This window comes from Peromyscus eremicus, chromosome 6 (genome assembly GCF_949786415.1).
Source record: "Peromyscus eremicus chromosome 6, PerEre_H2_v1, whole genome shotgun sequence".
NCBI classification, from domain to species: domain Eukaryota; kingdom Metazoa; phylum Chordata; class Mammalia; order Rodentia; family Cricetidae; genus Peromyscus; species Peromyscus eremicus.
This window is the reverse complement of record NC_081421.1, coordinates 27,559,095-27,584,875: the sequence shown is the minus strand read 5'-3', so window position 1 is coordinate 27,584,875 and position 25,781 is coordinate 27,559,095. Positions and strand designations below refer to the sequence as shown.

The 25,781-nt window shown below is 40.0% G+C and overlaps 1 protein-coding gene and 1 long non-coding RNA gene across 6 annotated transcripts in view; one reads left to right on the top strand and one right to left on the bottom strand.

Moving 5' to 3' along the window:
* The first annotated feature begins 6,818 nt into the window (after positions 1-6,818).
* On the top strand, positions 6,819-9,931 carry LOC131912988 (uncharacterized). The gene is made up of 2 exons (XR_009379777.1): positions 6,819-7,225; positions 9,061-9,931. It is a non-coding gene; the product is annotated as an uncharacterized LOC131912988 (long non-coding RNA).
* Phc3 (polyhomeotic homolog 3) overlaps positions 9,609-25,781 on the bottom strand; it is a 69,944-nt gene continuing 53,771 nt past the window's right edge. For 4 of the 5 annotated variants that reach the window (XM_059265302.1, XM_059265304.1, XM_059265305.1 and 1 more), the window contains 5 exons: positions 25,488-25,647; positions 17,636-17,750; positions 15,271-15,403; positions 14,949-15,180; positions 9,609-10,100 (listed from right to left, as the gene is read on the bottom strand). In XM_059265302.1, coding sequence (XP_059121285.1) covers positions 9,946-10,100; positions 14,949-15,180; positions 15,271-15,403; positions 17,636-17,750; positions 25,488-25,647 — 795 coding nt within the window. In that variant the 3' untranslated portion in view covers positions 9,609-9,945. Of the gene's footprint in view, positions 10,101-14,948; positions 15,181-15,270; positions 15,404-17,635; positions 17,751-25,487; positions 25,648-25,781 lie in introns of those variants that run through there. The other variant, XM_059265307.1, reaches the window with a different exon arrangement.

The window sequence follows — 25,781 nt, the reverse complement described above, 5'->3', positions numbered from 1 at the left end:
GCTTGATGTTTTACTCCAAAAAACTACTGGATGCAAAATGTTAAATAAATTTGAGATTTCACTGCCAACTTTAAAATCTGAACTTAAATATGTTATCAACTTTAGAGCAAAAAAAAAAAAAAAGACAAAATGATTTGGTATAAATAAACTTTAAGGGGAAGATTAGTTCATTTTAAATATAGCTAAAATATTTTATTACAGATATTCCTGGAAAGCTCCAGCTGTTTAGCTTATGGAGCTGGGAACCATGGGGGCTCTTGCCATGACACACCAATTGCATGTTCATTTAGAACATGTGCACATCAGATCATAATCATGTTAGCAACATATACTACAAAAAGCATTGGGCTGTTGAGATTTAAGGCTATATAATTCTGTCTTGTAGGGGTAACACCACACATTGTATAGATGCCAGTGACACCTTCCCCAGAAGTGGCAATCAAAAATGTCTCCACATATTCCCACCCCACGGCACAACTCCCCACCCCCACTCCCCTGGAGTGAAGCAATGTGGGTCAGAATAAGCTGAAATCACTTTATGAATTAAGTACATAGATATTTTGGCTGATATTTACAAATACTAGTATGTTTCAAGAACCACCCCTAGAATTTCTAAAGTGAGTGGCTTTTAGAGAGAACACGACTCACTTGGTAGAGCGCTTAGCAGCACACAAAGCCCCAGCATCACAAAACAGTGTAGTACTGTGTGCTTGCAATCCTGTACCTGGGGTGGTGTAAGCCAGAAGACCAGAAATTCAAAGTCAGCCTGGGCCACATGAGATCATCCAGTCTCCCTCCCCCCCCCAAGATGTTTTAAAAAGTAGTTGTGACCTATAGTGAAGTTCATGGTCCACAAATGGGTTGTGTCCTGAAACAAGTGCCTTGGAGCAGCAGTAACCACACAGGTTTGCGTGCCTGGTGCTGTGTAAGTACTAATCACCCTGACAGCACTGCCACATCCTCTACATCCTCTCGAAGGGAAGGGTACTAAAGCAGCAGCATTAAGAAGCCTGCCCAAGCTCGCTCAGCTAGTGTCCCACTCACTGTTTCTCGAGAGAATGGCTTTTTGTGATAGTTTTTACTTAAAACGTAGTTTCTGTGACAGCTTAAGGAACTGAGGTCCCGTTTCCTTGAGCATCCAGGTCTTCAGGTTAGGACCAGCCACCTAGAGACAAGTTGGCCATGCTGCTAGGTGATTAGGAGTTCTGAGTGAGCTGCAAGCACAGGGCAAGCATTCCTGGTCTAAAACGCTTTTGGATAGGGGAAATTCAATAATGTCTGAAAAACTTAAGGTATCCAACATTCCAGATGACACCTTGTGATGCAAACCTAACCAACCTGAGCCATTCTAAGAAAAAGGGCACTGGAACAATGAAGTGGTCAAATAAACCAGAAGACTCTCTCTGGGATGTCAAGTTTCATTTGCTAATGCAGAGGACCTCTGGCTGCCAATAACCTAGGCTTTTATTACCCCAATTTAGAGCTCCTGCTTTCAGATATAAAACTCGTGAGTGATTGGCCTGATTTAAGTCACGTGCTCATCTGTGGTCAGTGTTGCTGCAAGGAGACACTGGGAGGAAGGGAACTTAAACATTAGGCTGCTGTATTTAAAATGTTCAAAAATTAGGCATTAACAGGTAAGAGAAGGTATAAATTCTTAAAATGCAAATAGATACAATGACATCCAAAGCCACCATGCCTGATTTGTGTGTTGCTGGGGATTGAACCCAGGAGTTCAGGCATGCTAGGCAAGCACTAGCCCAACAGCAAAGCTCAGTAGACCTGAGCCTATGAGCAACGGCATGTACTTGAGTTCAGATGTTAGAAGCTGGCCTTTTTAATTCACTGGTACATGTTTTCCTCTCCATGTTTGTTGTTTGTTTTGGGGTTTGTTTTTCTTTTTTTCTTTTATCTTCCAATTAGCCATAACATGAGAATAAAACATACTTAGCAATATTGAACTTAATGTATACTTCTTGTAGATTATATACTAGGAAATTTATAACCAGTTCAGCCCTCCATTAGGCTTTACTTAGATTTCCCCATCTCTCAAAAGCTTAAAAAAGTAAAAACTCAATAACCAGTCAGGTTTTTATTTGTAAAGAACTGAAGTTACAACTGGTCTACAATATATTATCGTAATATAAACAACATAAATAAAAGATCCTGTAGGCCCACTACTAATCTTCCACCCAGACCCACTCAAAGCCATGTCACAATACTCTATGTGGAAGTGCAGGGAACAAAGGTGCAATCCAAGCAAGTTTAAGCAGCAGAGTATAAGGTGCTTCCATTAGCAGTTAACATTGCCAGCAAACATCTGATGCTCCATTTTAGTCACTGAATAGACACACAAACAGGAAGTCTAAAGTTCATACACATGCGACTTAATATGAAAGTGCTTTCTCTTTTCTTAAAAAAATACATCAAATGAACACTTTTTACATAGATAATGGTGTGCTCTTATAATGCAAAATTCACTTCATTTTCAGGTTATACACTGTAAAACTGTAGCTAGGAACACCAGTCGGGGAAGTCTATGCTAAGGTGCTCGAACTACGTCATTTCCTGTGAGGACTCTAATACAACATTCATGTAAGACACATTTCTATAACCTTAATATTTGCTTTCTCTAAGATTAAAACACATTCTCTTGCCCCCTTGGTGGTGCTTTTTTCCTTGATGAATCTTTTGAGATTTTTTTAATTATGAAACTTAGATTTTAGAACAATGGGAAGAACCAAAAGGAAGTTTTTTTTTTTTTATGTGCTTAAAACATTAAAAAATAGTTAATCACAGAAACTTGCCCTGTGAAACCAATTTTAAGCAGTAAAAAGACAAAACATCCTCATTGAATCACGAGGCTTCAACTACCTTTGCCTACTGTCAGCAACTACCCCTGTGCACAGCCGTCTGCAACATTCGACCTTCATTTCCAGCACAAATCCTGTACTTGCCAAGAATTTCTGAAGTTTGGAAAATGAAAACCAAGAAGACCCATCTTTTGAGTGGGGTGATCAGCAGTCCATCAATGTGAGAAATCACACACAAAATTATAATCTTTATATTCTCGGCTGAATTCTGAAGTTCCAAGAATACAGCTACAAAAACAGCGTTAATGCAACAGAGATCAACAGCACGGGATACTTTACAACTTAGGTATACTTTAAAGAACTTAAAACACTTTAAAAGTAACCAGCATCATAGAACAATTTACAAAGGCCAGATTATTGGGCTATTTAGATTAGTATACCTTAAAAAAAAACCTGTTTGAAAGCATCTATCATACATATATATGATATCATATATATATAATCTAACACTTTATTTGGACATTTTCCCACTTAAAAAGCTACAGCTATGATACATAAAAGTTTTTAAAATATATTTTTATATCTTTATAAAGAACGTTAGTATCAACTGATGTTAATATTTAAAGCAAAAACTGCCACCTGATTCACAGAGTCCCAGAGGGAAAAGGGAACTGACCCAATTACAGCTGATTCTCACTCCATCTTGACTACTCAAATCCTTGCTGCCACAGCAGGATCTGCTTCGTTACCAGTTCTGCATTTCATGAGGCCGTAACGAACGCACCCTCTTCTAACTGCACACAATACAATCAGTACCAGAAACAGCAGCAGCAGCATCCTGTTCTCCTGGTCGTCTTTCAGATGTTTCTGGTTTGGAAAACTGCTACACTGTCAATACTGGATATAAATCTCGGTGACTGGTCCTGAGGCTGCCTGTCACAACTCTCACATCACAGTTGGTCACGGTGAGCACTCTTATGTTGTCAACGGTATGTGAAAGGTGGTATGAGAGCGAGCGGTGATGTGATTTGGACCCTTCGGGTATTATTAAACCCTAGTTCCCAGGCAACAGGGCATTAACTGGGAGTAAGTACATATGTGCTTCATCAGCAGTGAGGTGGTTTGGGAAGACTTGACTTGTTTTTGTTTTTTTTTAAATACAACCCAAGTGTTAAATAGTTTACAAATGGATGAATAAGTGCATGAGAAATAGTATTCACCTGTCATTCAGTCAGGCCAGTGGTAAATAACCAATTATGTAGCTCAGGACTGTGTTTTAGAGCTGGGGAAGGGCGTTTCTTCAATAATGACGTAAGTCAAAATTCAACATATTTAGTAGTGCAGGTATCACACTGTATACTCAGATGAGATTCAAAACCAAATAATTGCTCAAGGTGTCACATACAGAGCTAATGTGCCATCTACCAAGTCTCACAGCTACCATGTTTCATCTCCACTCAGTATGGTAATGCAGTGAGTATATTTATGTTACTCACTACTGAAGAAAAATAGTAATTTTGCACACTTTTTAGTGCTACCAAAACATTAAACACAGGCACTATGTACAAGGACTTTAAACACTGTACATATTTAGTTCACGTGAGGCAAGACTTAAAATGCCCCTCCCTTCCACAGCAGCTCACGCCTGTTTCAGTGATGATGGAATCTCTACCCCTCTCTCCACTGCCAGAGAAAGGGCCACAAAGCACAGGTTAACACTGACAAATCCCACTAAGCCAATAAGCAGTAAGCACTCTAAATGTCTAAGATGATGACTGGCATTGATTTAGAGAATATAAAAGGACATAACTACATCCCTCTTTAGTTCATTAAAATTATACCATGCTAGTGTAATGATGTTTTAAATTTATATTGATTTGTTTTTCAAAATTAAAATTCATTCATTATATACCTCTTTAAAAATTTTCTTTCTATACCCAATACCAGCAATATCACGAATAGCAGCAGGTATACACTTGAAAAGCAACAGAAAGAACTCTGCCTAAACTATAAGGTGTTAGAAGATCATTTGTACCTAACATTTTATTAAAATTGTATTTTTAAATAAAACATCCACAAGCTATCAAAAGGAAAAAAAATAAAACCCCTGTGGAAATAATTTCCCATAACTATGGCACTTGCCAGCAAGTGTGTGTGCACATGAGAGTCTGTCTTAGGGAAGCTGGGAGCACATCACAAAAGAGGGCAGGCCTCCTAATGTTCTTCTTTGGAACACGGTAATAATTGTATTTTAACTGGTACCTTGTAACTTTCAAAAAGAAAAAAAAGTTTTCTCAGTGCAATTTTAAAGTAGATTGAACTTGTGCACAACTTGTAAGGTCTTAACATTTTAGGCAACTTTTTTTAAAAAGTTAATGTCATTTTCAACATTTTAAATTGAAGGAACAGCTTTTACTTCAACTATAAACTATAGGGTAATGCATTTTTATAATCTTCTAACACATGAGAAACATCTTCCCAGAGAATTTCTTAAGATGTATGGTTCAATAGGTTAAAATTAAGTATTAATAAGAAAACATTTATTTACATTGATAATTGTGAGTTAAACAGTTCATGTCATGAGTCTTTCTGCTTTATACCAAGAACACAGGCAGGCTTGGGGGACCCAGTCAGGAGAAAAAGCCAATCACCGAACCTCAGACAGATACAACAGACCACCTCACAGTGCCTTTCCTCATGACCGCTGCAAAACTGAGCCAGCTGTGACATCTGATGTGGAAATTCCTATAATCACCCACTCGATCACAACAAACTTCTAAGTTTTCACAGATACTCTCTCCCTCTTTCTAGTTCTCTTAAGAAATCCAGGCTCGCTCACTTGAGTACCATTGGTACTGTTAACATCAGAGCCTCAGAGCAGGGTAAGGTGATAAGAAAAAGAACTCATTTGACTACAAGCACATCTTGACACTGGAGCTAACTTTGGCACGGTGGCACAGACCTTCATTCCAGCACTTAAAAGGCCAGAGGATCACAATTCCAGGTAAGTCTAGGCAAACAAGCCAAAAACACAGTCCATAAGCTCAGAGGTGGAGTGTGAAGCCCTGACTTCAATCCTAGTCCAGCAAACAAGACAAGACATCCTAAGACCTTTATACTGCTATAATGGGAGTCCAACCATCCATTACCATGGGTCATTCCAAACTGCTAATGGCCATCATTATGCTAAATGTCTCATTTAGTTGGCAGTGTCATCTTATCTGCCCTCCCCCCCACATTAAAAACAAAACCCTTTAGGTATGTGAGACTAGTATGGTCTCACATACTAGTTTTCTAAAACTAGTCACACAGTTAGACGGATGGTGCACAAGAAACATACCTAGGAAATGATTTGCATAGATGAACAAAGCGTTCATTGAAATACAACCTGGAAAGTTAAAAAGGTCTAGTCCTGTACAAAATCCTGAAGATTTCCAAGCCAGGATACTACCCAACTCCAAGCCAAGAACTAGGAAGAAAGCCAGACCTGTGTGGTGTGTTTGGAGCAGGGTTGGGGGTAGAGGGGACTAAGTGAAGGAATTCGGTGAGGCCATTCGTGCCACCAACAATACTAGTTGGCAGCAAGTGTTGCTGGCATTCACAAAGGATGAGTCTTCAAACTGCAACATACAGCCAGCCTCTCAGGTTGAAAACATGTTTGAAATGCTTCAACAGTATTACCAGTCAGATTTCATACACTGGACATAGCTGTACGATCAGCTTCATTCACATGCATCAGTAATAGTTTATTCTTTCTAGAATCACGTATACACATGAAATCAAAGCCTCAAATTACATGACTCTATTTCCTCCCTACTACTCTGGTCCAGGATAGCACTGAACCCCTTAAAACATGGCTCTGAGTTCTGAGGCACACAACTAAACAAACTTGTGAGAAACTGTGTCCCTTGAAAGACTTCAATCCAAGATTTGTATTTGTAAACAGATAAGTGACTACAATTTTGCACTTAATATATGAAGGTTGACTAAAAATTATTCAAAGGCATGGTCTCACATACTAGTTTTCTAATACGAAAAACAAAAAGAGGAAAGCAGCGGGATTCCTAAAACACAGAAAACCACTTCCATTTATTTAGGTAAAGCATGAATTTTAACGTCAAAAGTGCAGAAATGTGTTCAGCGTTGCAATAATGGAGTGAGCACCAGTGGGGTCCATTGGCCTCTCAGCCGCTCTCTAGCTCATTCACTGCCAGTTCTTTCCTCTCTTCAGCACCTCTCCTCCCAGGGGACAGCTTTAACCCGGACTTCACACAAGGAACTCCAAGACAGTGAATGGAACCATCACAGCTGCAGGCCACCAAAGCTCTCAAGTATGGAGACAACATTCCTAGGCTGTGCTGATTTATAATGAAGCTGTGTAGCTGTGCTTTACACATGTCTACACAAAGCTTGTAAGTATTGTCAGATAAAGTAACTTTTACAAGCCAGCTGTTTATTTTCCTAAGAACACAGAACTTAAATAAAATGTGAAAAGCATGTCCCATAGTGGAAAGGGGGTTTAAAGTAAGGAAATGCAAACTCAGGTAGCAAAAATAGGAAGAACCCATGTTCCCTTCCTGGTTGTCATTTTTTTTTTCTTCCAAGAAAGTTCTTAAAGCACTTAGTAATACAAAAGGAAATGAAATTGGCATTCTTTCTATCTATGTCATACTGAACGGCCTAATGCTCAGGAGATAGGGGGACACAAACACATTACATGTAATTGAAACTTTGAAACTAGGATGATTAAATTATCTAGAACTATTCCTGCAACAATGGGAGGACTACCAAATGACAGCAAACAAGCCATTTCTAAATCAAACAACCCACTTGTAGGAAAAAAGTGTATTTTCTAGTTGAATTTAAGTTGCGTGGACAACAGAAGATCTGGACAGAGTCAAGGACAAGAAGGTATCTCCAACAGAAACTCCTCTTGTAAGCTGCTTAGGGATGTTTGAAGAGAGTGCTCGGCCCAGGGGTTTCTCATAAACACACAATGAGCTGATTCTAGTAGAAGGGTAGAGTGAATACCTTAAAGACTATAAGTATTTGTAGGAGGGAAGCATTATTGCTGGAGGTCTATACTGGACAATCAATTCTATTTTAACTGTGGATTACTACAATACAGTTTTAATTCCAGAGGAAATTTGCCTCTGTGCCTCCTTCATATAGTAGGCAATCTCTTAGTGCTGCTTAGCTTGTTTAGGAGAATGAGGGGAAAGTCTATGACAACTGCCATGATGACTCATTACTAATAAATGAGATGGACTATAGAGTATCTACCTTTCTTGAAACATTAATAAGAAAATGTGATACAGAGAAATATGTAACAGACTATACTACTGTGGGCTTGAAACATGAGCCTCACACTACGTACACATTCTGAGTCTACACAGACTACCAGTGAACACCTCTTAAACTACTACACTGACAATCCCACAAAGCATACATTCAAACAAGAGGCATCTAAAAGATTAAAAAAATTAGCCACTATATTTTTGTATAAAAATAACCAACATTTTCTAATGTACATAAAGCCAAAAGATAAATATCTGTGATAACCTTTGTAACACCTTTTAGTCTTCTACTAGCTCAACACAATTTCTGAAAAGAGCCATGAAAATGAAGCAGCTCAGACTCTTGCTGTCTCTTACATCTGTGGCCAAGGCTTCGTTATCCGCTCCGATTTCTCAAGGATGTAGTAAAGAGGTACAGAAAGCAGACCAAGTCATCAGCTCTTCTGATGCCCAGCACTTTAAGGCTTTCAGAGCAGTCACAGGAAATTCTGTCTTAATGTCCTAACTCCAGAAAACTGCTGAGTGGAAACTTCTGATTAAGAGAAATCCCTTTAATATTTTGTGGGAAGACTCCAAGGACTTAGTAAGGGAGAAAGAAATGTGTACTCTAGACAGACTGAGCAGGGTTGCTTTGAGAGCACATGGGAAGGGGTCACGGCTCCACTGCCAACTCTCCTTGCTGGAAGAGACTCACAGGCATGATGCATCTTATACCATCAGTGCAGAGCAACAGTCAGGAAAGGTGACCATGGGCCAGTGCCACATCACAGTCACATGTCCTGTAAAGCAGCCTCATCTTATAGACAATTTTATGGATTTTTCTTCCCCTTTCTGGTAATACAGTAAAACTGTAAAAAAAAATACTTCAGCAGAACATCAATGCCATTTGAATAATACTTCACTATACATGTACCCCTTATCATACCCTATCTTTTCGTATGCCCCTGCAGGTGAAAAAGAGCAACACGCAGCACTCTTGGCTCACCAGGGCTTCTCAACCTTGGCACTACTGGCATCTATGACGTATCATTCTTGGTAGTAGTCCTGTGCACTGAAGGATATTCGGCAACATCTCTGGCTGCCACTACCACCTCCTCAACTCCTGGAACAACCCTCTCCAAAACTCAACCCCAAGCTGTGGTAACCAGAATGTGTCTAGATATTGCCAAATGCCCCCTGGAGGACAAAAAGAGACCCCCACTGAGAACTATTGCTCTGAATGTACAGAACCAAGAGGAAAACTGTCTGTCATGCCAATCTGGGTGAAGTCTAGAAGAGAGACTCTGTGACCTCCATAAACACTGCTAATGCAAGAACGCAATCCTTCTTCACAGCCAGAGCATTTGTCTGGAAGATATGTTTTTAAAACATACTGATATATCATTGCACTCAATTCTGTCAATGGGCTTCTAAATTACCTTATATCTCTATGATAACCTTTGGAAAACTAACAGGGTAGAAAAACTTATAAGAAAACAGAATCAAAGGAGAGGGAGTGTAAATCAGTAATTATTTTTAAAAGGCTTCTTTTATATTAATGATAAACATTACCTTTAAAAAATTATCTAGTATAACATATTTCTTTGAAAAATATGGGCCTCTGTAACAAGTCTTTCAGTGCTGTATGTAACTGGTAAAATTAACTTCACCAATGTTGGCTAATTCTGAAAGTGTATGATGAGTTATGGTATCTGGAGAGAAATGTGGGCACTGGAAGTGGCAGTCCCAATGTGCTTGGCCTTCCATCGTCAGTCGAAGATTCTCAGCCAGAGGAGGCTCTACCTTTACCTACTAAGAGGAATAAAATGATATTACATCAAAGCCTCGGCTTCCTGTTAAGAGTCCTTCAGAGAGTTGATGCGTGCACAGATCTTCAGGGCTGGGCCCAGCTTGATGTTCATTGCACTCATAAGATGGTCTTCTTTTAGCAAGAGCAGGGCCTGTCCGTCAATCTCCTGTGCCCTGAACTCATCCGCGACATCCTGGCAGCCTGGAATTCCAGGAGAGGAAGGTTAGAGTCACACATTAGACGAGCTCCTAACAGTGACAGTTCTGCTGTCCCTGGGTCTGAGCACGTGCAACAGAGGCTGATAAACCAATGTCCTGGTAAGCCTGGGGTTCATCCTTGAAGAAGTAAAAACCAAGGAAAGAGCTTACTTGGAAATCTTGCTCTAAGAACATTGCAGAAACAATAGCAAGAGGTAAGAGGGACTAGTCAATACATTGTATTTCCCATGCAAAAAGTCTTTCATTCTGAGGCTTTACACCTCATGGACTCATCTTCCATAACATAACTTCATATATAGGCAGAGTGGAATAAAATGTTTGGCCATAAATAATAATCTAGAAATATTTTCTCAAGTGTCAGATTAAACTTTCATTATCACCCATACCCTTCTTTGAATTCGCATAACTCCAAGTATGTCTAAGATATTTGTAGTGTTCCCTCAGGACAGAACAACCCCACCCCCCGAGGACTATTGTACTAATGTTACAGGACTGCTGACACACACATCAGACCGTTCAACTTGTAACATCAACTTCAAAGCTTAACACCGCTGAACTCATTTCTAGTCTTCATTTCATCTCTGGAACAGTCTATGTAGCCTGTAGGCTGGTCTTAAACTTATTCTGTTTTCCCACATACATACTGGGATTACAGGAAAGTGCCATACTGCACCCCCACCCTTTTTTAATGGTGCTAGGAACGGAACCCAGAGCTCTGGGGATGGCAGGCAAGTGCTCTACCCTGAACATGTCACCACACCCCTCAGCACTCCTCATCTTCATCTTAGTGGAAAAAAAAAAGACATTACAAAGCAAGCTGTCTCTGAAATCATGAAGCTGCAGGACAATCTCCTGCTTCAACCTAAAGCAGGGTTACCTGAACCCGACAGTTCTATGGCCTACCAAAATACCCAATCATTCCTATCATGGGAAAAAGACCTCTAAGTTAGGGAATGAACTAAGGAACCCAAAGGGGAGAGAATGCAAGAACAAGAATGCTTCCTTACAATAGTAAAACTATAAAAGTTAGCTTAAGAACAAGATCGAACATTTTTACAGCCTTTTTGTATTCAATCAGTATTTCAAGGGGAATCACAGAAACAGATGATGAGAAAAGGAAATGGTTAATTTGCACCTTGGAATCCAACAATTTTGCTAGGCTGACTCTCCTCTCCACTGTAAATGTCATCCTCTAGCTTGTACTAGGATAACAAGGCCTACCTTACAGACCCACGAGCACCCCCAAAGCACTACAGTGCAGCACTCATGCATTCATTTACATAAGGACGAGGGAAGATATGATGGACTGGAGAAGTGCCATCCACTGTGGAGAGCATCCGTGGCAGTAACATGTTTCGATCATGTGTTCACTTGTGTGGCCATCCTTTTCCTCAGTGTACCTCACTGACGGTCATTTCTCTCTTCAGTGGGTTTTATAAAGCAGCCAGCTTATCAATGTCTCTATTTTGGTAATTTCTCAGACTTTCAAAAATTTATATTTCAAAATCCTGTATAAAATTTGTATGGCTTTGCCCATGTACCACACATAAGAAACCATATAGATGAAACAGGATTACTCACCATAGAAAAGCCCTTTTTCTTTTCCCAGAGGTAGCTCTCAACAAAACTGACTTCATCCTTCTTTTATGGAAGAACTAACGTTCTTCTCTCCAGTCTTACTTATAAGAACCAGGGAAGGAAAGAAGAGAGAGAAAGCATAGGCTTACTTAGATTCGGAAATCAGGACTAAGGAGAGGAGGACCACAAGAGCTACATTTGGGAATAGAAACAAGGAACTACCAGGAGGAAACATCGGCATGCTCTCATTCCTCTTGACTGGGGTCCCTTCCAGATGTCTGCTTGTAGGTAGACAGTAAAGGCATTGGCAAAATAGTTTTAAAGTGTATTGGGAAACAGCGTGATTAAATAACATTATCATCATTTTTAGATCCCAATTTTCTCAAGCCAACCACACAAAGTATCAGTAGCACAGAAATGAGAAAATAAAGTGACTTATAGAAAGGGGGGGAGGGGACAAACAAGTGCACAGCTAGAAACTCAACGGAAAAAACAAGATTGTTTTTAGTTTAAGTATTCAAGATACTCGGAGTAAAAGTTCTGTGAGTACCTGACACCCTCACTGACGGCAGCTCACACTGTTCCTGACACCCTCACTGCAGCTCGGCTGCCTCACCACCCCTGTCCGAGTGCAGAGCTCTAGGTAAGGCACTGGCCACGCTCCTATCCCACCTCAACCTTCCGGTGTCCATGGTCACTTCTCCCACTTTAAAATCTAAACAAAACATTCTATACACAAACTGACCTCACCCAAGTTGTAAGAAAGACACCAAGTACCACTCAATACTGCAGAATGAACATTTCCCCAAAGACAATAAAGTTATACTGTAAAGAAATAATTCCTACTTTACATTCCTACAGAGAAATCAATCTATGGGTTCACAGATGAGTATAGAATGATCTCTCCAAAAGGGCAGGTCACTAAGGGGTAGTATACAAGATAACCTGCTTTTAGTTGAAACCAGAAGTGTTTCGTGGAGAACTTCCAATGCACCCCAGGTTCTGTTACTTTTCACTCTGATAACAGCTCCGAGATATGAATTTGCTACTTGGAAGCTTTAACACAGTCCCAATGGGTATTTTAATAACATGATAACACAAAGATAACAGAAATCCAGGAGTAAATACAGGTGCCCTGATTACAAGGAAGTTCATCCTATCTGGAAAGAAAATGTAACAGATCACAAAATATAAAATACATAAGCTTGTTCCTACTATGAGAAAAGCTTCTAAAAATACTCAGGAAAAAGAAACAGCCTGAAGCTCAGAAAGTTATTTAAAAAGACCAGAGAGGCAGAAAGAAAGAGAAACATATTTTTCTAGTATAAGATTTACCCTAAGCTACTCTGAGGAAAACTTTCGGAAAGGCAATAACTGATTGCACAAATGGATTATTTGGTCTGCTAAAGCAATTCAGAAATGCTCCCATTTCATCAGCAAGGAGGGAAGAACACAGGGAGGGAGGGTAGGAGGAAGAGAAGAAGGAAGGAAAAGAGGGAGGGAGTGAGAGAGGGATTCAGGACGGACAGACGGACTAAATAGAACCAACCAAGGCTGTCTCTTCTTAACGATATGTATGAACTCAGTAAGACAATATAGTCCAGTTTTTGGTTATGGCTGCTGGACTCTAGTGAAGGAGGAGCAAGGCAAAGTTCTGACCTAATGAAGCAGTCCAGAGTAGGGGCAACACCATGATGCTGGGAAAACTGCCATAAAAAACAACACTTGAAGTAATCCACGGCTCAGCAGTAAGGACAATTTGCTGGTCATCTGGGACAACTAATTTCACTAGACTATACAGCAACTCCCCTACCCAAAGGGAAAGGCACCGCTGCTCTAGGAAGAACCCAGGCTCACAGACATACTACACACCCCTCAGGAAACCCGACTATGAGGAGGGCGGGACGCCTGTCCTGGGTAATCAGGGTGGGTGGACTCCAGCGTTAAGACAGCTGAACTGGTCCAAAACTAAAATTGGTTCTATTTCCTTCAATACTGAAACAATCATCAGTGAAGGTTCACTACCCTAAGAGACCAAGTTGAAAGCAGAGTCTAAACATACTGCTCAGCTATTAACAGAAACCTTAGTTTCTTCATGCAGGTACTTACAAATTGATATGAAATATATATCCTTTAAACAATGTTTTGTTAAAAATTTGTTAAAATAAATGTGTTAAAAATATCTTGTGTTAAAATTTTGCATTTAGAAAAGCTGTGATACAGTAAGAACATTTCAGAGTTCAGTAGATAAGGTAAAATTTAGGGTGGCAGTTTTTAAATTACTATTTCTACATTTATTTCCTTCAACTCGGAGTTTGCTTCTGAAACTTTGGTTACCTTCAAAGGAAGACAGCAACAACATCTCAATAGCGAGCTCAATAGGGAAAGACTGGGAGACGAGCGGGATCGGAGGACATGTTGTGACATTCCCAAAGAGTCAGTAAAGAATTATGTTTTAAAAAAGGTGTCTGATAATAACCCAAGTGAGATGCACTCTTCTAGAAAGCTTGAGGAAAGAGAATAGTACAACTCACAATGAGACAGGAAGGGAACACATTTTTAAAATCTCATTTTCTAGGTGCAAAAGGCCAGAGTTTTACAAGTTAAAAAGAAATACACTGTCGTCCAAACACACATTTAGTGTGGGTCTCATTGTAAGCACAGGCCATACCATCTCTGGCCACCACAAAGACAGTTGCTTCAAGTGAACAGAGGCTGGAGCTGGTGGGGAAGTACCAGAGAACAGGTGGGCAGAAGGAGTGTACCCTCGGGTTAGAATGGATGGATCATCTTAGAGAGAGACAGAAGTTTGTCTATTCCATAGTGTTGATTAGCATTCAAAAAATACACACACACTAAATATGGTCTGTCTTATGTCTGTTTCAAAAAGGGTTAGCTGAGGAAATGGAGAGGAAAATGATTAGAAAATAAAGAAGTAGAAGGGGAGAAATGTCTGACTCGCTCTCCTGCCCTCTCGAAAGAATCAGGCTGGAGAAGACAGAACCTCACCATCCGCCAGCTGGAGTGCCAGAGCAACAGCAGGACAGTCCGTTTGTATTGATTTGGGGGTATGACAGAGTACAGTCATGCGAAGGGATAAGTAAGAGGAAGCAGATCACATTTCAATAGCAAACGCCATTTAATTTACACATAGTTTCTCTAGCCTTTAATGCCAAAGGTGTGGATGGACTTAACATCATTTTCTTGTGAAGGCACAAGAAAACCATCCAGGCTAGTGTGGTGAGCCACATACCAGGCAAAGAATGAATGAAGGCCCAGACATCATCGACCGTCCATATAGAGGGCTCTGTCTGTGCCCCTGGGAGCACGTCACTGTTCTCAGGCATTTTCCTAATTCTCACATCTCGAAGCTCACGTTCTCTTTCCCGCTCACTCTGCCTGCGCAGACGAGTTGTCACAGCAGAGGGCACAGAATCTTCATGAGAAGCCAAGTCTTCTTCTGCAGATGGATAAGTAATTGGAAGCTGGAAAATGCAGTAAAGTAAAATACAGCATTGCACTTTCCTTGAATTTCTGAAAAGGACATTGTACATTGAAGCAAGCTTTCTACAGACCTGCCTAAGGATATGTTCTCTTGCTGTCCCTTCAGGGCCACTTGGACGACGGCCCCGATGCCCAAGACTCTGATTATCAGGCTTACGATTCCAACGACTAAGTGCAAATTTTTTAGAGCAGCTAACGTTGTACCTAAGAAATTCAAGAAAGAAAAATTAAGCAATATATGGGACACTTCATTTAGAATTCAGCTGTAACTTTAAAGTAAAACTGTGACACAGTAAGTACTAGACAATTATTAAGGACTGTAATACCTCACAAAGTACTTCTATCTTACTGAATGGATTTATCCTACAGGTCAAAAATGGCCTCTGTGTCTATCATAAAATATCTTCCAACATAATACTGGACACCTTTAACAAGGTAATGGTATTTCCTCCTGATTATAGAAGAATAATGAGAAACCTGCAAAATGCAGAAGGCGATTTTCCAAGCAGGAAGAAAATCCATGTTTACAGAAGAGATACTTTGTAATAAATATTTCCAATGCTTAATTAAACTATTTTACAAGTAATATATTTGGGGTTTTGTTTTGTCTTATTTTAGTAAAAGGAGTATGCAGATATGTATGTGCAGGTGCAGGAACACATACATGTGCAGACACATATACACATGTGGAGACCAGGGTTTGGTTCTCAGCACACAGTGGAGGCTCACAACTGCCTGAACCCCAGTTCTAGGGAGTCCAATGCCCTCTTCTGGCTTCCACATCAGGCACACACACGGTTCCCATATATTCTTAGAGGCAAAACACACACACATTACTTTTGCTACTGATAACTATTCTAAAGTAACACATGTCATTTTGCTTACCTATGTTTAATGAAAATATCAGGGCTAGAGTCAGCAATACTGTGAGAACTGATAGACTATTTGTCCTCTAAAGCTGCAAATGTACCTGAGAGCCACTGAAATAACTCAGGAAGTGCTGCTGTGTTCATAGGGGTTTATCTGTGGGCTCAGCAAAGTGAGGTTTGATTTCTAACTAACATGTCAGGTGACAGAGCTTACACTAAAGAAGGAGAGAAGTGTCTGGTAGTTCGTCCTTGTCTATCCAGCTCTCCCAGCCTGACACTAAGCAGCCCTGTCAACAGCAACAGCACTTCCCCGACCTGACCCGGCTCCCTCCCTTGCTCTTTCGGCCATGCTTCACTGTGCTGGTGTCCCTGACCGAAGGAGGCTCACTGAAGCAGACTCTGAGTGTCCTGATAGACTTCTAAACAGTCAAGAGGTTATTATATTAGAATATCCTGAAAGATAGACTATTTCCCAAATTGACAAGCGTTTTTAACCAGCATGAGAGAGCTACTGTTCTGTCACATGTTTTATGCAGACTAAAATTCAAGCTAAAACATAAATCCTCCATAATCTTGGGCTGGAGAGATGGCTCAGTGGTTAATAACACTGGCTGCTCTTCCAAAGATTCTGAGTTCAATTCCCAGCAATCACATGGTGGCTCACAACCATCTGTAATGAGATCTGGTGCCCTCTTCTGGCCTGCAGGCATACATGCAGACAGAACACTATACATAATAAATAAATAAATCTTTTAAAAAAAATCCTCCATAATCTTACTCTAGACCTACCATTAATCATAAATAAACATTTGAGTAATGCACTGAAGTGATACGCCTGCTTCTGAAAGAAACTTACTTCTATTATTCTCACTAAAGGTAGTTCTGTGGCAACTACACGAAACGTTATGTTCAAGCAAGAAATTCACTGGCTTTTTAAAAGAACATAAATTTCAAAATAATCAACCTAAAGCATACCTAGGTCTTCTGAATGAGGACCAGGTTTTCTTAGCTGCTAAGCTATCTCTCCAGTCCCTGTATTAATCTTTACAGACTAGTAGTCTATCTGGGCATGGTGGTATATAGTTATGATCCCAGTAACTGGGAAGCAGAAACAGGAGGACCACAGAATGCTGGAGACCAGCCTAGTATTCACAGGAAATCCAGGCCAGCCAGAGCTATATAGCAAGATCCTACATAAAAACAAATTAATTTTAAAATTAACTACTAATTAATTTTGAAAGTTAATTAGTTGTGATTTTTAAAACACAAAACTAATATTCTATCATATACTTATCATGCTATAGGAGAGATTCTCCACAGCATGTCCTTGCACCAGATGACTGCTGCTTCATGAGCATATACTATGAAACTGCATATTAGTGCATAATTATCACTTAGCAAATTCTAGTAATGAGACCCAGAGTAAGTGGGTAAGTAGGTGCCAATGGCACCTAACCTTCCCTGTGTTACCACAGCTAACTCCGACCAAAGCTCAACTGTAACTGAGTCTTGACTTTCTGCAAAAGTTCCTGGTTCTCCCTAAGCAAATCCAAGAACGCCAACATACCTTTTGGCACATGACATAGTACAGAACCGTTTTGACCGTAAAAATTCATTAGGATATCCCATTTTTCCACAGAACTCACACTTGAGCAATTCACTATCCATTTCTTCTAATGTCTCTAAAAAAGAAAGGAAAAGGTAAACAATCTGAGTGTGTCAAAATTTCTTTCAGCCTCTAATTCTAGTTACATAACACTGTCAGACCAGGACTTCACCTTCTTTGGACCCAGAGCCACTCTGGCTGGGCTCCTACTAGTTCCTTGTTTCTCCAGAAAAATGATGTTTTGGGTTTTTTTTCTATACAACAAATACATTTATACAAAGAAGCATAGGTTAGTTTTGCTAAGAATCCAGCATGTCTAAAATATACAAACAGCAATATGTGATTTCTAAACACTGAGAAATGAAGGTGAGTACCCACTAAAAGGGATATTTTCAAAAAGCAGAACGTGGGATATGAACTTGGTACATCGTGCTATGAAGATTCACAGCAAGGAACCCTTTCAATTCCTAATGGAGAGGAGAATGGCTTCAAAATGGAGACATGTTTGTATGTTTGATTTTAATGGGACATGTAAAATATTTACCTAAGAGATCTGTAGTGTATGACCAATTTTATAAATATATGTATTATCAATTTATAAAACAGTTCCTTTTAATGTCAAATAAAATTAATTCTGCTTTTAAAATCTTAAACAGCCTCATAATGCCTGACTATTGGTGTATTTTCTAGGGTGCTCCCTGCTAAGTAAGAATGCTAGTCTTAACCCCAACCCCAAACCAAACCCAAACGCTCTCCTTCATTCCTATCTTGTTTCAGGCACAGCACCTAAGGCAAACAGCTCAATCTTCATGATCTTTCCCAAAGAACTGAAGTAACTAGTACATGGATGCCTGCTCCATTTCACAGTTTCCACATAAGAACTAAGAGTACTGGGGCTGGAGAGATGGCTCAGTGGTTTAGCGCACTGGCTGCTCTTCCAGAGGACTAGGGTTCAGCTCCTAAATGGCAGCTCACATCCATCCATAACACCCATTCCAAGGGACCCAAACCCTCTTCTGCCTCTGAAGGCACCAAGCACCAAGCAGTAGTACACAGACATACATGCATGCATGCGAAATACCTACACACTTGAAAACAACAAATAAAATACAAAGAACTCAGAGTACTAAAACACATAAGTACTCAAAGATCTCCGTGAGACCTAAAACCCACCCTATTACGCCAAGGCACAGTAAAAGGAAAAAGGAAAAGGAAGTCCTGTGCTAACTAAACTTAGTTCAGCAGTGAGCAGCACGTGTGCTTTGTCTGTACTCTTACAAAGTCCGTTGGATGAGGGGGACTGAGTGGACGTGGAGGGTGCATGCTCGGGAAAAGGATGAAGACAAAGGTCCTACAGTGACATGGCCGGCACACAGCCAGGAAACTCCAGCATACTAGAGGAGCAGGAGGAGCACACGATCAAGTGACGGAGGGAGAACTACCGTGAAACACACTGCGGAGTCACAGCGGGCCCTGCAGAGCCCCAGCACACCATCTTACTAAGGAAATTACAAGCCACCAAGTGGCCTTTGGTGCTTTGTGTTTTGTATGTGTGCAAGGGAATCAAACCTAGGGCCTCTCACACCCCGGGCAAATGTTCTACATCTTCAGCACCAGAGTGGCCATTGAAAGGAAACTCTCAAAACTACTTTGGTATGTATGCAAAGGTCACTGATTCAGTCACAATGTAGATGCAATTATCTCAACGTAAGTAAAGTAAAAATGGGCCCTTTCCTAGGATCCCAGCTGTGGAGCTATCATCAACAGATAGTTTCTGGAGAAGGAAAGTCATTTTTTTCTCAGGCATGTGGCCCCTACTAGGATACCCATGCTCCAGGTGAACTCAGGGTTGGGGGTGGGAGACACAAAGTTGAGAGAGAGAAATGATGGGAAAGCTGTCTGGGAAAAGGGGAAGGGGAGAACATAGAGTACATTTAATCAAAACATATTATATGCATGTCTGGAATTCTCAAAGAACAAATTCAAAATGTACTTTCTAAAAAATAAAAAAATTGCCTCTTCCCAAAACCTAACCTTTATCTGTGTCCTTTAGAATTTGATGTTCTAACTCACAGGAATATCATTTTCACCTGAACATCTTGGAAAGCCTGTACCAGAGAGACAGAACTCACTCAACCACTCACTGGTGTAACTACCAAGAGGTAGCAGGTTGCTCAAAGTTTTGCTTCAGACTGTCTATGAATTTCAGAGATTCGGTCCATTATCATCATGGTGGGACATGGTGGCCTGCAGGCAGACATGGTGCTGAAAGGTAGCCAAGAGTTCTAAACCTTGCAGAAAAGTGGACTGAGACACTGGGCGTGGCTTGAGCATATATGAGACCTCAAAGCCAACCTCCACAGTGACACACTTCCTCCAGCAAGGCCACATCTACTCCAACAAAGTCACACTTTCTACTAGTGTCTCCCTATGAGATTATGGGGACCAATTACACTCAAACTACCACATTTCACTCCCTGGCCCCCATAAGCCTGTAACAATATCATAATGCAAAATGCATTTAGTCAATTTCAGAAGTCTCCATAGTCTATCACAATCTCAACAATATGTAAAAGTCCAAAGTTCAAAGTCTTTTCTGAGATTCATGCAATCTAACTGTAATGCCCTACAAAATAAGCAAAAAACAAAAAACAAAAACAAAAAGCAGATCACATACTTTCACCATATAATGGCACAGGATTGTTCCTGTGATATTTCATTAGATTACCACTAATAACCACACGACAGAGTCTATACTATGATGTTTTGAGATTTCCTCTGCCTCTGCCAACAGAATTAATACTCTTCACTTTAGCCTCAGGCAGACTCTTCAGACAAGGGCAAAAGGCAGCCACTTTCTTCACCAAATATCACAAGAACAATCTCTAGGCAACATACTAAAATTCTCTCTTAAACCTCTTGAGCCAGGCCCTGACGGTTCAAATAATTCCTAGCACCTGTCTTCCATGCTTCTACTAGCCTGTTGAGCAGTGCTTAAAGCATTCCAAAGCTTTCATAACCCAAAGTACTAAATTCCAAATTCCTCCAAACAAAAATATGATCAGGCCTATCACAGCAATACCCCAGTCCCTGGTACCAACTTCTGCCTTAATTGGAGTTCTATTGCTATGAAGGACACCATGACCATGGCAAGTCTTATAAAGGAAAACATTAAACTGAGGTGATGGCTTATAGTTTTAGAGATTCAGTCCATTATCATCATGGTGGGACATGGTGGCATGCAGGCAGACATGGTGCTGGAGAGGTAGCTGAGAGTTCTACATCTTGTAGGCACTAAGAAGTGGATTGACACTGGGTGTGGCTTGAGCATATATGAGGCCTCAAAGCCTGCCTCCACAGTGACACACTTCCTCCAACAAGACCACACCTGCTCCAGCAAAGCCACACCTCCAAATGGTATCACTCCCTATGAGATTATAAGGACCAATTACATTCAAACTTCCACAGTGAGGAATTGTTTTTATTTCCCTACAGACTTGAAATCACAGGAGGATTGGCAGCAAAGAGGAGAAATGATCTGGAAACCATCATCAATGCAGTAACTTACCAGGGAAAATAATATGATATTTTGATAAATCACAAGCTATTGTTTGGAAATTCTGATTACAGAACCAGTCCAAATCAAACCATAGTTGATTCTTGTGCTGGTTAGTTTTTGTCAGCTTAAAACAAAATGGAGGGGCTAGGAATCCTTAGAAGCCTGGAAGATCATGAGTAGTCACAGACATCAGACACTGAGCTATTAACACTGTTAGGTTTGGGGTTTGCTTTGATCTGACTGTTACTAGTCCCTAGTTCTCCCCTTTTAGAATAAGAAAGTAGCCAGGTGGTGGTGGCACATGCCTTTAATCCCAGGAATTGGGAGGCAGAGGCAGGTGGATCTCTAAATTTGAAGCAAGCCTGGTCTATAGAGCAAGTTCTAGGGCAGTCAGGACTACACAGAGAAACCCTGTCTTGAAAAACCAAAGGAAAAAAAAAAGAAAGTATATAACTCATTTTAGATTTTATAGGAGCCCATAGCTGAAACTTTTAAAGTGTTGAAAATTTTAAAGACTATGGGACTTTAAAAGTTGGACTATGTTCAGCTGGAGAGATGGCTCAACAGTTAAGAGAACTGGCTTCTCTTCCATAAGTCTGAGTTTAATTCCCAGCAACAACATGGTGGCTCACGACCATCTGTAATGGGATCTAATGCTCTCTTGTGGTGTGCATGAAGACAGAGCACTCATATACATAAAAGTGGGACTATGTTTCATGAGATCTTAGGATGAAAAAGAAAGGAAAGGTTAAAGTTTAAAAGTGTTTGTGTGAGGTTACCAAGGGGTCAACTGTACTGGTTTTTTGTCAACTTGACAAAGAGAGTCATTTGGGAAGAAGGAACTTAAATGAGGAATTGCCTCCATTAGTTGGCCTGTGGGCATGTCCGTAGGGCAATTTTTTTAAACAAAAGATTGATGTGGGAGGGCCCAGCTTGCTGTGGGCGGTGCCACCCCTGGTTCTGGGTTTTGTACAAGACAGCAAGCTGAGCAAGCTATGGGAGCAAGTCAGTAAGCAGTGCTGATTCATGGTCTCTGCTGCAGTGCCTGCCTCAGCCTCCCTTGATGATGGGCTGAAATAATCCTTTCCCTGCCAAGCTGGTTTTGGTCAGGGTTTTATCACAGTAACAGAGAAGCAAACTTGGACAACTCTTTAAAAAGATTTATAAGTACCATGAATTTAACAGTTTGCCTATCTTAAAAATGAGTGTTTTTATACTGAAATTATATATACAAAAACTACAGCCACTAAGAAAATGACCTCACCATTTTACTCTATATTACATTGCATGAACACTGGTGTATACAATAATAAAAATGCTAAAATTATAAAATGGTCCTGGAAAGTTAAAACTATAAAGAACTTAAAAACGTTAGCTTAGCTTTTTTTATTTGTTTTGTTTTGTTTTTGTTTTTGTTTTTTTGAGACAGAGTATCCTAGAACTAGCTCTGTAGACCAAGCTGGTCTCAAACTCACAGAGATCCACATGCCTCAGCCTCCCAAGTGCTGGGTTTAAAGGAGTGTGCTACCACCACCTGGCAAGATGTTAGCATTATGTAATAGTTGTCTATTATGAAATATATTAGCCATCTTTAGGTTTTCCTCTCCTTTCATAGCATCTTTTCCTGTCTCCCTTTAGTCCTTTCTTTCCTCTTCCCATTAAGACTACAGGTGTCAGTTACATGCCAAACCTCTAACACATCCAACAGAGATGACCAACAAAATGCCAAACCCCTTTCAGCTTATTACAACTGCCAAAAAACTTGAGTAATGCCCCTCAAGCCCGAGGTCTTCATCCACAAACCCCTCAAGTCCTAGGTCTTCATCCATAAACCCCCCAAGTCCTAGGTCTTCATCCATAAACCCCCCAAGTCCTAGGTCTTCATCCATAAACCCCCCAAGTCCTAGGTCTTCATCCATAAACCCTCAAGTCCTAGGTCTTCATTCATAAACCCCCCCCAAGTCCTAGGTCTTCATCCATAAACCCCCCAAGTCCTAGGTCTTCATCCATAAACCCCCCAAGTCCTAGGTCTTCATCCACAAACCCCTCAAGCCCGAGGTCTTATTCCACAAACCCTCAAGTCCTAGGTCTTCATCCATAAACACCTCAAGTCCTAGGTCTTCATCCATAAACCCCCCAAGTCCTAGGTCTTCATCCACAAACCCTCAAGTCCTAGGTCTTCATCCATAAACCCCCCAAGTCCTAGGTCTTCATCCATAAACCCCCCAAGTCCTACGTCTTCATCCAGGGTCCTTCTGGGCCTGACTCCAACTGTCTGTTCAGTGTCCTTTGATTCAATGTGCTCCTACAGTTACATCCCCTGTGCATCTGTTCCTATCCTAATCAGAACTGTTTTTCCTGACTGTTATCTTAAATCTATGCTTGCCTCTTTGTCTCTTTTAACACAAAATATAGTTCAAACTCATAAACAGAAGAAATTCACCAAGCTGTAAATAACTTCAGCCAGCTCTGTGTTCTTACTCTCTCTATCTAACATTTGCTGCTCTGTAATGGAGATTCTCTAGTTTTCAACTAAACAAAAAGTTCCTTAAGGGAAGGAGGCTGTGTTTTCACTTCTTTCTGTACATACCCGTCATGTGTCAGCACACTAGCAATGTGTATTGTCCATTATATTTTATAAACTACAAATATCATGAAATATGTTACAAAACTTCCCAGATTTCCACGTTCCTCCTGTGTGTTCAGCAGGATGACATGCTAAACACGTTTTAGCATAAAACCTTCATTTATACACTTCTTACAGATATGAGCAAAAAAAGAAAACCTAAACATTGGTCTTCATTACCTTTTATCTCAAATAAGAAATGTTCTCACATATAATCAACTAACTAAAAACATGTATTTGAAAATTAAATGAAATTAAATTCTAACAATGAAAGCCACCATGATGACCTTGTTTGGAACCTGATTTTAATCAAATGACTGTGAAAGATCATGCTTCAGATAACTGAGGAAATCTGAATATGAATCAGGTATTACACCAAAGAATTATTAATTCTGTTATTTAATTATGTAAGAAAATATCTGCTTTTAAGATATACACACTGTATCAGGGGGCTAAAATGACTACAAGCTTCAGAAAGAAAGGCAGAAGGAATCAAACTGAACTCAAAATAAGCAAAAGTTAGTCAAAGTCAAATATTATACTATTACAGGTTTGGTTGTTCGAATAAGAAGTAAAAATGTTGAATACTTCACAAGAGCTTATAAAACACCACCAATGGCAGGTGCCACCCTTTAAGAGTCAGAAGGATGTAGATTTAGCTTACCAACACGCCATTTAGGTAAATTTAACACTGTATAGAGACACACAATAAAGTAACATTAGCTGAATAAATATTGGCAAATTAATTTTAGAGATCCTAAGGATAATTACTAAGACAAAGATGCTAATGAGTTCACCATTGTAAGCCCTGACTAAATATGCCAAACTGAACAACATCCACTGTAGGGTGGTAACCACATGATAGAACAATCTCTCATGAAGACTCTCCTATACAATACAGCTAGGTTGTTTTGTTTTGTTGGTTATTTCCTTTAAGGAACACATTCAGAACTTCATTTTAAAAAAGTAGGAGCATTTGCTGACTTTAACTAGAAACTCAAGGCATAGCACATCAGTTCTGCATTTACCTGTGTTTGCTTTTCCTCAAGCATTTTGATCATTTTGACTTCTAAGGGATTTTCGGTATTAGAATACAGTCGGTTGAAAAGGAGTCTTTGACAGTAAGGAGATTAACAGTATCTTTCTCTTAGAACAAGTGTTATCTCTTGACTAAAGAGAACACCCTGAATGTAACTGCTTCTACCAGCTTCTAACATCCATCACAAAAGGACAAATCTAAAAACCACATACCTAGATGTTCTATATTTTTGAAGTAACTCCAGTAAAATAGTCATTTGTTACTTAGGTCTGCTTTTTAAAAGCAAGAATTGATTGTCCTGATTCACAAAAAATTTAAATTAATTTTCTCTCATGTATGATAGAACTTGTCCCACCTAGAAATCAAACTAACATTGTACAAATCAGCACCAATGTTAGTGCTCTTTTAGTTATTTAGTTATAAGAGTGGTAGCTTACCCATTATTCTGGTCAATAGAGTGTTTACATACTCACTGTATGTACAAACCTGAATTCTTTCCAAGTGAAAATCCATGCAGAATAAAAAGCCACACCCTAGTTCAAGTGGTAAAAGGCAAAGTTAGAGAAAAGATTTGATGAGATCCACAGACCTTCAGCAATCATGTCTTCCATCTCTGTGTCAGACGAGTTATCTGCATGCTTTGTGTTATTCTGTAGCTCTGGCTGAACACACACAGAATTTACCACCTGATTATCCAAAAGAGGCCTCTTTTTCACAGGTTGTTCTATCAGCAAAGATGAACGACTTACCTTCAAATGGAAAAGAGAATGAAACGATCTGTAAAAATTAGCCAGAAATAAATGAGTCTAATTTGTAAAATGACCCTCTGGAAGAATGGTAGCTGTGATATTTACTTACTCAATGATCAGATCCAGTCATTAAG